Raw genomic sequence first — 12872 nt, forward strand, 5'->3', positions numbered from 1 at the left:
TTATAGCTGCAGTCACATCTGAGATGCAGTTGCTATTTACATATATAAATATATATACATTCAAAGATATAGATATATATACATGCATATACATACACACACACACACACATATATATATGGATGGATGCACAGAGGAGCTAAATCAATTTTATAATTGACAAAATTCCCAAGTACAAAATTTTGTAATTTATATTGGGCAAAACTGTAGATAGTTTATGGAAACCTATGTCCTGTACTCAACAACATATAACATTTCTGAGTAGGGGAAATGTCACAGAACAAGAATTACTATTCTTCCACAACAATACTCCTCTTCCAATGCCTGATTGATTTATTTAGTCCATATATATTTCAGGTGCTTAAGTACAGGGAAAGGGTCTTTACACTGTTTTTTCAATGCTGGCAAAGAAAATACAGATTGATTTTGAATTATGTTTCTTTTGGTGAAACTGTTAAAATTAATGACAAGCATTCTAAAAAAAACTATGATTAGTGACATATATGGAATATTTGGATGCAATTTCCAGGAACCCTTAAGTCATTTTAGGAAGCCAATTGAATCCCAACAGAATTGAGGTGTCCAGCTCCAAAAGCATCATTGAAAACGGTATTTTAATTCAACTGATACACAAAGCAACTGCAGTGCATGTATTGCACTCTAGCATGTGACACACAGCTCAATTAGCGTACAAAATAAACTCATAATAAACTACTCAAATGGCTGCTAAGGGGAGGAAAAAAGGCTGTTCAGTATCTTTGAAAAAATATATTTGTAGCTCTTGTACAGTATCTGGAATCCTCAGGTCACAGGAGACAGGACTACAGCCAAGACTTATTCCTGGCAAAGCTTAAGATCATTTCTGAAAAGAAAACACTCTGCTCTTCTGGAAAAACAAACCAAGGAACATTTGTTCTCAAATGACAGTGCCATGAGTTCCTGAAAGGAAATTCAGATCTACATTCACACTAATGACAAGAGCTCCCGCTCTAACTTGGCTTCAACTGCTACATAAGTTCAACTTCTAAGAGCCTTTAGGGCAAGTTTTACTAATTGCTTACAGTGACTTTGCAAGCTCTGCATACTCACCAATGATTGAAATAGGCTTCCTAGCAAAACGGAGCCTTCCCCACACTCCAACGTATTTACTGCGGCATCCTGCTGACCAGAGCCGAACCACATACTCTGTTCCAAAGAATACCACTAACACAATTTCCTAAAAGAAACACACAGGGAACTAGGTTAATTTTCTACTCCATATATGTCTTTCATCTCTTTTCAGAATGTATTAGAAAGCAATAAATAAAATGTAAAATTAGGAAGGTGACAAATTTATCAACTACACCAATAATGATCTGAAATAAAATAGAAAAACCTGTAAGTGTAGAGAAAGAAAATATGAGGAGCAAATTGAAATACTTTGATTACATGCAGTTTGGCTTGTCTACACGTACTAAAACTGAAAAACCATTCTGCACAATTCACTTGGTCTAATTCAAACAAAAGGTTTCCTGACTGAGCCAAAGCAAACAAGCAAAGTCTGTATTTAGAAGATGAGCATTTTGCTAGTTTATTTCATTTTGAGAAGAGGTGTGCTTCAAGTACCATCTACCAGACCAGCTTAACTTCCCCCTTATTTGTAATTTTTCAATCTCCTAGCATCCATCACCAATATGTCAGTCTCCAGGTACACTGAAGACAAAGTGAGCTCTCTAACACACCTTCCCCATCCTCTTGTCAGCATTTAGGGACTTCAGCAGAAACAGAGATCTAGTCCTGCAGCACTGCTGGTACCAAGCTACTTACAAACTACTCACCTATGCTAAGGTATGACTTTGGAGATGCCTCCAAGGTGACAGATGCCAAAGACACCTGATATTCTTGCTGATTGGACAGAGGTACAGTTAGGTCCTATTTGGAACATCATCAATGTGCAGATAAACCTTGGGCTTTCCACAGACTAGAGAAGCATGGCATACCCAGCATAGTTTCCTTGTGTATCAGGGAACTGCAATCCTCCCTTATTGGCCAACTCACTCAATAAATGGTCACATTCTCCATCAGAGCCAACAACAAAATCCACTTATTGAAATGGTAAGAGTGGCTTGTCATTGAAAACACACAACACATGGCATAAAGTAAGAGTGCAGCTGAGAAACCAGTCTCAACATGTCACAGTTACACAGGTTAGTGCAGATTAAGAGAATGAGCCCCTTATTTCAAAGCGTGATTTCACATAAAGAGCAACTGCAGAGAACACCATGTGCTGTTGAACATTCTATCTAGCTCTCTCACAGGATCTGCAGAGTTCACTGCTGTTTTGCATAACAAATTGGCAAATAGGACTCAAGGTGGTACCTGTGATCATTTTCTTAATTGACTGAAATAGCCAGGACACAGCCCGAGTTTAGTAAAGATGAATGGGAGTCATTATCACCTTCAAAAATGCATGGGACATTGCCCTGAGTACTGAGCAAAATAATATGGCTGTGTACAGTAAAAATAATGGGGAAAAGGTTAGGCATCAGTTGACTTTGCTATAATATTTTTGTGACTTTAAAACACCTTGATGGCATAAAAAACCCTGTTCATCTCAGGGCAAGAAAGTGCTGAAGTTCAACTTTGTGACATTTCTAGCCAAGATGGTAGAACATGAGCCAGGGCTCTTTCCCTTAATTTCGATGTCTCATAAGCTATGCAAAATGACAGATGCAGTAGAACAGCTACCACAATTCTTTATAGTCACTTGTATTCAAGGTAGATTTTTAAGATGAAATAGAACTATCAAGAGCATTGGTTATAACAAACAGACCCTCCAATCCAGCCAAGAACCTCTTCTACAGCTTCCTTCTTTAAGGAGCTTCCTTCCTTCCTTCTGAAAGGATCCAGCAGAACCCTCCACCATTTCTTTTAATTTAAAATTGAATTATTGTAGATATTTCCAGTAAGTTAAAGACATAATGAACATCAGAAATGGAAAGAAGCAGCAGCTGCACCAGATGCTTTAAGGAAACTCTGTGTCTTATGACAAGCTTCAAACCCAATGAAACTTTCCCTTTGTCCAGTCTAATGTCACTTACAAACCAAAACTGAATGGGAGAATAATGAGCTCGGCTTGACATGAGGTCCCGTGGAATTGTCACAGAAATTCGAGCACCTGAGGAGCATCTTCTCTGATCAGGTGACTGTATTCCTTTCACAGACCTGGTCAATAAAGCCTAATACCCAAGTGCTCCTTCTAGTACATTTCCCTTTATCACTACCATGGAGGAAATTCCCTTTACAAAAGACAATTCCAACCACAGAGGAAGCAAAAGCTGTCCTTCATTCGAAATAGCTCATCTGAGGAAGAGACAGGAAGGGATATATAAGGGTATAGAAAGATATATATATATAAGGTTTCACGTGTGATAGCACAGATAATACCATTCAGATATCCCCAAAAGCGATTGCTAAAAGCAAAAGAAGGGAAATAAGTTACCTTGGTAAGCAAAGGAAAAGCCAGAGAAAAAGTTAACACTTTAGCAGAATGGAACCACAGACAGCACGGTGGACTGTCAGGATCAGAGTTTGAGTTTTACAGGAGGAAGGCAGGAAGAGAAAGCCCGGATTGTGCTGCAAGGGAGCGAGCGTTCCCCACGCAGGGAATTTGCATGGGAGCTGCGCGTCTGCTCCCTACAGCCCTCCATGGTTCATTGGCTAACAGGCACACCGGCAAGTATGCAAATGGAGGCTGTCCCAAAGACAATGTGACAGACACGCACTCAATGGTTACTGTCACCCGGCTCTTGGCGTGACACGCAGACAAGCTCAGAGAACACTGATTGTCCTATAGACTCCGCTGACTGGAGGGAACGACCAGTCGGCTTACACCAAGACACATTTTTCACTCCTGACGTTTGGATAAAGGCTTATTGACCTAAATGAGACCCAAGTTATTCAGGGAACATCGGGGGTGAAAGTGCACAAGCTGTTCTTCATGGTCATACACAAAAACGCCAGGTATCCATTAGCAACTGGCAAATTCCCCCTCCCCTGCCCGTGGCTCTGTGACAGACAAAAGTGTTTTTAATATCTTGTGTTGCATAAATCTAATAAGTAGTCTCCTGGGAGTGGGGGAGGCTGATGAATTTCTGTCTGTGGGCTCTTATATTAGTGGCCAGAAACTTGTAGACAAGAAAAAAAAGTACATTAGTTATGTTCCCCTAAGCTACTAAAACATTCCCTGTATTTTTCTGATTACCAACTTAACATGAAATTTACATGCACTAGAAGACAATACCTGCCTGAAAAACACGAGTGAACATGGGAATTAAAGCTCAGCCAAGGAGTTTTCTTGGTTAAAATTACATACACACGAGTACTACACTGTGCAAGGACCCATTCAACCCAATGTAACTTAGAAGCAATCTCCTTTCTACAAGGTGAAAACAGAAATGCAACACTGAGATTAGAAATTTACTGTGTATAAGGAGCCCTTTAAGATGTGACAGTCAGGTACATTCATACTATGAGCATATAGGTGCTGTCTCAAGAGAAAATACTTTTTTTCCTTTAATTATTGATTTCTACATGGTACCCTCACTTCTGCCATCCATCCTGCCAGCCCTTGTGCCACATTCATGCCTTCTAAGCTACATAATCCCAGCACAGCCAAGTAAAATATGGCATAATTTAATCATCTGGTTACAGAGCAGCTCTCACCACCCAGTGAAGGAACTTAGGCAGGATCAATACAAACACAGTTGCCTGACAAATATACCCATGCTATCTGCTAGTACAGTCCACACCTCCAGAGTTCCCAGGGTATTTCTGTAATCAATGCATCTTGAAAAGCCCTTCCTTTACTTCTCAATCCCCACTGTACTGAGAGCTACAATCCTCTGATGGGACACATCCAATACCTGCACTGTGAAATAAAGTACAGTAGCAACTCCAAAAGAAATGACAGGGCCCTAAAACTTAAGTGAAAGAAATGTTTTTAAGGTATTAGATGAATAATTTGAGAGGAAAAAACGCAAAAAATCATGACACCACAACAACAGCTATTTAGAAGATACAGAAGTTGTCTCTGGAGGCTAAGAATGCATCTGTATAGAGAATATATTGCCTGAGGCTCTGCCTGTAGACCTCAAAACTCTAACTGGTCAGGGAGCATCACAGACATTCAGGCAACCATTTGATGTGGGAGGGCTAGATGAGGTTATCTGAAATCTATTACCAACAAAATTGCTTTACTCGGTTTCTAGACTTTTTTCAATGCACGCCATAAGTGTAAGAGAGGTAAAACACATGCTCAAGGAGGAAAGAGGCAAAGCATACCATTATGTTATTCTGACTGGCTACAGAATACCCAGAACTGAAGACTACAAAGAGCTTATTGCATCTCCCATGGAGGAGATGCATCTGCCCTAAGAGGAAGGGGAGATGACAGGCACAGGAAGACAAGAAGCACTGGTCAGGGGGACAGCTTTAAGACTCATAAGTACACATTTCTTGTACTGAAGAATTTCCTCTCATCTCAACATTTCACTGGGAATGCAATTTTTACCCATATCTGCAATATCACAAGCTCTATTACATTACCCTCATAGGAAAGATAAATCACATTATTCCCGCAAGTCTATCAAGTCTGGCTTCAAGGATGATAAAGTTCCCACAGATTTCTTTAAAAAATTAAATAATCCCTCGTGTAGTTTGTGTAGGGATTGCATGCCAACAACCATTCCTTCAGCTGTAACATTCCTGTGGCACTACTTGCACTGAAACCTTTTAGCCAAGGCAATGGAATATTGATGCTACAGAGAAGTGGAACCTCCTCACAGTCTCAGGCAGCAGTAGTGGAGTAAGGACACTGCCACAAGGTTATTTCAGAAAGCAATGACAAGCAGGTCTCTGAAGGAGCCAAGAGAGGGGACAATAGAGCTGCTGAGGCTAAAGTGACAAACAGGACAGCTGCCATCAGTCAAGGGTTGTGCAGCTGGACTGGACAACAAACAGGCTAGGCATCTTAGCAAGTAGGGATACAGCATCTCTCTACTCCTCAAAGGCCAAAAAAAACCAGGAGCATGTCTCTCATACAGAGCAATCACAGACTCCTAGAACAGTTTGAGTTGGAATGAACCTTAAAGATCACCTAGCTCCAACCCCCCTGCCATGGGCAGGGACCTTTGTACTAGACTAGGTTGCTCCAAGCCCCATCCAGCCTAGCCTTGAACATTTCCAGGGATGGAGAATCCACAACTTCTCTGGGCAAACTGCTCCAGTGCCTCACCACCCTTGCAGTAAAGAATTTATTCCTCAAGCCCTCCCAGAGCTTTCTCTCCTCCAGGCTGATCAATCCCAGCTCCCAGTCTTGTCTTCACAGGAGAGGTGCTGCAGCCCTCTGGTCCTCTTTGTGGCAATAGGTTGCATTTACACTGACAGAAGGGCAGTGCACAAAACCCAAACGCTGCAGCCTGTGGGGTGATTCAGAGAGCTGGAGCCCCCTTCTCAGCACACTGTTCACCTGACACACCAGGGCTTGCAAAATGCTTCAGACAGCACTTCTGTACAGCCCCAGCAGGGTATGCAAATCAACAGCAGCAAAGGCAACTGTTTCTTCTAATCTCATCCACTTTGTATAGAGAGGCCCCTCTTTGTTCTATTGAGAAAGGCAGTATTTTCTTCCTGAAAGCTGCACTGTGCTTTCTAAGATACACAGAACAGCAAAATCAGATGGCCTAGGCAACCACACAAAGACTCAATAAAATAAAAATCCCAACTTGACGAAGTACAAAGATCAAAAATAGAAAGACAAATGGTTTCTCATATATATAAACACTTACTTACTGAGCAACAGGAAGTCTCAAAACCGCTGTTTAGGACTGGAGATTTTTCTCCCCCCTACTTAACCTCCTCACTTCCAAAGAGCTTGTAAATTACATCTTTTCAGAGGAAAAAAAATAATGCTAAGTTTTTAAAAAATGTTTAAAGCCAACATGCTTGGTTGCTCCTTTCTTTCAGAAGACTGGTTTTATTTGCTAAAATTCTTTACCTAGCAAATTGGGCACCAAGTAATTAAATAGGCTACAGAAAACCAAAACCACAATACCAGTATTAGATTTCCACCTTCAGAGGCCCATAATTTATCCCAAGTTACTGGACATCATTAAAGCTCCCTTATTAATGTTTTGAATTAAGATGAAATAACGTTTCCATTAGTGTTCATGCTCTGAAAAAAAGGGATGCTTACTAGGAGACAGAGCTAGAACAGTTGATTGTGACGAAACTTTTTTATTTTCCCTTAATCGGTGCTGAGAGCACAGAACAATAGCACTGGGACAATTAAACAATACTTCAGGCCTGCAATTTTGGGTTGAAATTTTTCCAACAGCTCCAAGCAACTAAATCCTATTGAATATCAATAGGAGTCAGGCACCTAACTCCTTTAGGTTTATTTAAAAAGCCTTTTGCCGATTTCCTTCACTCTCTTCTCACTAGAGGTTTCAGCCAAACCCAAATGCTGGCAGTTGGAATTTTTCCACCAGCCCCAAAAGGCCTCAGATGTCAGTGGTGTAACTCTGCACGTGAAGGCACGGTCTCGGAGCACGGCTGCTCACAACAGCTTTCCACGCTGTCACCCCTGCACAAGTCTCTCCATAATGCAGGTGTCTTTAGCTTCTGAACGTGGCTGCTGATGAGATCCACCCCTGCACAAGTCTCTCCATAATGCAGGTGTCTTTAGCTTCTGAACGTGGCTGCTGATGAGATCCACCAGCAATCTGCAGACGTGAATTAAGCTGGGCTTGCACGTTTATTTTACAGAACTCGTTTTAATGTGGAGCTCTCCCCCATCACAAAGTATGCTCTAGAAGCAGACTTCAAACCCAAAGCAGTTGGCAAGAGAGAGAAAGTGTCAACATGCTAACCCTGATGCAAAAATTATTAAAAGTCCCTATTCCTTTCTGTTTACTTCATGAACCTCTTATTCAGGGCTTCATAAAAGTCTCTGGAAGGAATTCATTCAGGACCCTCTCTTTGAAAAATGCTCTGGCTTCTACCCAGTGCAGCATATGCTTAATTTTATATCTTACTGAATTCAAAGGAACTATTCACCTACGCTTCAGATGAAGCACACATGAACACAGTTCACAAGTATGCAAACTCATTCATTAGTACATACAATATGCTAATACGAGTAGAAGGAACTGCTACAGACTATGAAAAAGAAAAAAACCAGTGTAAGCCAAGCAAGTCTGTATTTCTGTGTTACAGAGAACTGTCATAATAACACTATTTACACAGTGGCTACTTTCCTTGATCTGAGCATTTTCATCCTGTCAAGTATCTTGTTGCATGCTTTTTTATTAAGCAACCTTTCTCACTCCTTTTTTAAAAGGCTACTTCATACCCACCATGCCCTGCACCAAGCAGCTCATAAGTCTTGCCTCTCCTCCACAGCCAACATGGAATTTATCGAGGGACCTCAGGAAGGGACTGTATGCCTGTTGTTTTCCAGCTACAAAGTACAGGGCAATAAAAGCCACTGTGACTCCCAGCCAAGCATATTTCCTTTATACCCTTACATTATCACTTTACAACACTACTCCATCCTAAGAGAAAATAAATATTGCATAGCATCTCTTATCTGTAAGCAGAGTCAAACAAAAGGAAGAATTTGGCCACGATCTGCCTAGCTTAACTTGCAGTAGCTCCACTTTGTACATCTAAAAGGGAACATAAGGGTAGATGGCATTTTTAAGATGTAATGGGCAAGTTCTGGTCACCTGCTATAAAATTTGATAACAGCAAAACTTGAAATCCAGAGGTTTCAGACATAATGTACTTTTTTCGTTATTTGAGGCCATATTGTAGTAGCATCCAGGAAGCATCAACGCATTTGAAATTAAAAGGAGCATTGATAAAAAAAATATTTTTGTTCCAGTGGTTTTGAAAACCCACTACTCACCACCCACACGAATGCTTCAGAACAAGAAGCACAGTGGATGGAAGTACAGCTGGATATGCACAGAGACATCATGAGGCCCCCATATTGAGCTAATGAGCTAATTATTTATGGCCCATTTCAACAAGTTGCTCCTGCAAAAGCAGATAACAGAGTATGTAGAAGAGGAGCTCTTTCTGATGGAGTTCTAACTTAGTGCAGGCAAAACATCTCATTGAGGCCCAGTTCTCCCTCCCAGAAGTAAATTATGGAATGGTCCTGTGTGCTTCAGGATCCTCAGCTCTGGCCTTGCTTCTCTCCTCTATGTGGTTTTTGGTTTTTCTTTCTGGGATGTGATGTAATTTCCACAAGTAAGAAGAGTGAGAGGTCACCAAAAGCAGGACACTAATTCTACATTCACTCATAATATCCTCTTCTTCTAGAAGCAGCATGTTTTCAAAATTCATCCTCCAAAACTAGGCTTTCTGGCCTGAGCAATGAACAAGCTCTTCACTAAGAGTTTAAAAAGAAATAAATCTTAAGTGACTAACATTGGTTTCAACTTCCTCCAGATTAAAAAAAAAAAATGCAAAAAAGAAAACAGTTTTTGTCTGGTCTGGCAGGACAAAGTTCCAGTATAAGAACATGAAGTTCTGAAACAAAATCCTTTCATGCACCTGGGTGACAGTCACTCAGTTACCAGTATCAGGCTCAGCACTGATAAGGGTTCAAGTGCCATATTTCTGTTTGACATCCCCATAAACACAACCTGCTTTTGCCTCAACATACTTGAGCTCTCTCCCAGGCCTGCTCCAGGGAATACACATCATGCTCTTCCACACAGCTGCAAAAACAGTCACACACTAGACCTGCAGTCCAGGCACTTAATACTCCTCACAGGAAAACACATGTGCTAGTTTAAGCTAATAAAAACCCTCTCAGATGCCATATGTACACAACCCATTCAGTCAGCATTTTACAGTTGCCTCTAAAATTTGTGAAGGAGGAGAGGAGAATTATTTGACATGCAAAATAAACATAACTGAAGGCAACAAAGTCAGCATTTTCAGCTAAGTGGCAAATACATTTCACATACTGAAGGCAAGTAGCTTCCTCCTGGTGCCAATTTCCTGCGCCCGTTCCGGCCAGCGAGCGCCGAACAGTTGTGGCCATCATTCAGCGCATCAGGATTAGAGCATTCCGAAATGGGAACTTAATTTATACCAACCAAAGCACATGACCAGAGCTGTGCTAACTCTCTCCAAAAGCTTTGGTAGCGTTCCAAAGAGACCAAACTAAACTTCCATTTGCAAAATGAAGATGGAAGCCAGATCCCTCTGAAGTCGCGTACCAAATTAACCAAGCTACCGTTATGTGCAAGGACTTATATTTTTATATGAATTCATGTTTCTATCAGTTTTAGGTCCAACATAAACAAATGGTACAGAGGCAGCTCTTTGCAGAATTCAAAGTTACTGAAGGAGAACTGCAGCTCTGTGAAACTCCACGCACTCGCTATCACCTTTCCTCTGCTCCCTTTACAAATAAAGGACAAGTGCACTATTCATTGCTGGAAGAAAAAAAATTCTTTAAAAAGCCATGGCCTTCTCAGTAGCAGCTGGTCTGAGCTTCAAAACATCAAATACCTCAGGGTATTATATGGAATGAATTTTGAAAGAAACAAAACAAAAAACAAAACAAACAAACCACCAAGCTGGTATTTTGGCAGAATTCAGCAAAACCATACTCAAAAGCTCTTTAGGAAAGGAGGGACCTTGTAAAAGCAATGCCTTGGACATGTCAAGAATAAACTAAAGATTCTGAACAGTATCAAGCAAAAGTCACCTGAGCAGAAGAATTTCCCCAGCAGAGCAGTAACTGAAGAATTAAAAACAATTGCAACTTAAAGCAACAGGCTCAAGGACCATGGTTTAGAGACAGATGAGCCTCTTCTGTGCTAGAGCATTGGGCAATGAAGGTCAGACTTAAAGAACACTTTAAAATACACATTATTAGAAGAACCAAAGCATTGGTTATGCATTATAAAAGCATTTACACATCAGAATGTCCAACTGGTAGCAAAAGAGCAGAACTTCATTTTGTTGCACTCATTTTTCTAAAGCCTGAGGCATAGCTGCTCTTTATGTGAACTATATTCCAGGTAATTCACTGAAGGATTTTTTTTTGAGGGATAGCAGAATTTTCTAGGCCCTTTTCTCTGATCTGAGATTTATTGTTGCTTAAATTAATAATTAAAATAAACCTATCTTTGTAAACCCACATTTTCCAAAGAATTTTTCCCAGCAAGTGACGAAGCAAATGTTAGTCTTACTCCACAGTTGGATGAATTCTGTCAATAATTATAAAACTCTTCTTGTTTTGTGGTTAGAATCTTTTTTATGCGAAAAGATCATCCAGTGTTTTAGCCTACACTTTAAATCTTTGCAGTTTTCAATGCTTACTCTTTTAAAAAGCTGATTTTTGGATATCTGTCCTGCTTAAGCCTCTCAAAACTCCATTAAGATGTTAGATATGATATCAACCAAAAAACCTTAAGTCTAATCTGGACACCAAAGGCCTTACTCAGAAATGAAAGAGCCAAGATGACCCACTGGAACCAAAAATGCTCATCCCACACAAAAACATATGTGCTCAGCAACAATGGAACTAGTGAAAACTCACACTTGTCTTACAGAAGGGAAGCAAGAGGTTATACTAAAGAAAGGTGAGTCCTTGCTTTAAACATACCCAACCTCAATATTTACTAACTCACTACACAAACCACCACTCTGGGTGAGTGGTAACTGAAACACATGACATTCTTCACATCACACCCTTACTGAGAGGTTATAATGCTTTTTCCACTGTAAAAATTCCTTTATAGCAATATTTTCTCAGTATGCAAAGTAAATAATTACAGGCCAAGTTATTTTCTAAGATGAAGTGAGAAGAAAAAGAGGGGGCATCCTGAGGCACAACCACCAAACACTGACACACAAATAGTGCATGTAAAGCTCAAACAGCTCTGCTAAAAATGACTTTAATGACAACCTCGTGTTTCCCCTTTCCTCAACATACAACACATTCACATTTAACTTTGTCAACTTCTAGTACTTGTTTAGGGTTTAATGCATAACAATGACATTAGACTAGAAAGGGATTGCCCAGTGTACAATGTGCATTTCCTCATCAGCTGGACTGCCAAAGGAAACCTACTAGATATGCAAAGTACTTTACAGCTGTGTCCCATAACTGGGTACTTGAATATTTATAAGCTATTGCACTTGGGATAGCAAAGCTGATGACATGAGTGCATGTTTTTAGTAGCCCAACAATAAAGCTTTCCTCATTAGAAGTCTGCCCTTAGCATGTTGTATCAGAGAATGCTTCTATCATGTACCACATTACTTGTCCCAAATGGCACACTGATAGAGCCAGAAATGCTGTGCCTATTCAAACACCAAGCTTTACAGCCTTCTAGATGCAGTAGAAACTCTCTGGCAATCCTTTATGGGGTTTCACACCCTTTGAGTAATAGCAATGGGTATTTCATGCTATGAAGACATGGACTATGTTCATCTTGGGTGCTAATTTACTCTGAAAAATACTAAGAAAGCCCTCTTTTTAGACACTTTGTGAATCAATTGCAGGCTCAAGGAATTGAATTAGATTACTTTTTTAGCTTTAGAACTACAGCAAACAATGGTGGTGGTAGAATGAGCAATCAGTTCTCAGAGCAACACCAAGCAGTTACCACTGTGCAATTCCTCACATTGCTATAAGAAACCATCTTTGACTGTTTCAAGGTTAAGGGTAACATTGATTCATTTTTTTTTTTTTAACATGGAGAACAGGGAGAATAAGCTTGGGGAAGGGGAATCTATTTCAAACTGGAGGCAATTGTGCACTAACTGACGACTGTACTGCCGTTTTCCACAGAAATTCC

General features: G+C 40.3%; 2 protein-coding genes across 4 annotated transcripts in view; both read right to left on the reverse strand.

Annotated features, from left to right (window-relative positions):
- The window catches only part of CD81 (CD81 molecule), a 548624-nt gene that overhangs the window by 365339 nt on the left and 170413 nt on the right, over window positions 1-12872 (reverse strand). The gene's annotated exons all lie outside the window — the stretch shown is intronic.
- Window positions 1-12872, reverse strand: part of KCNQ1 (potassium voltage-gated channel subfamily Q member 1) — a 333003-nt gene that overhangs the window by 253474 nt on the left and 66657 nt on the right. For all 3 annotated transcript variants that reach the window (XM_018908036.3, XM_050975670.1, XM_050975671.1), the window contains exon 3: window positions 1090-1216. In XM_018908036.3, the coding sequence (XP_018763581.2) occupies window positions 1090-1216 (127 nt within the window). The remainder of the gene's footprint in view (window positions 1-1089; window positions 1217-12872) is intronic.

This window comes from Serinus canaria, chromosome 5 (assembly GCF_022539315.1).
Source record: "Serinus canaria isolate serCan28SL12 chromosome 5, serCan2020, whole genome shotgun sequence".
NCBI classification, from domain to species: domain Eukaryota; kingdom Metazoa; phylum Chordata; class Aves; order Passeriformes; family Fringillidae; genus Serinus; species Serinus canaria.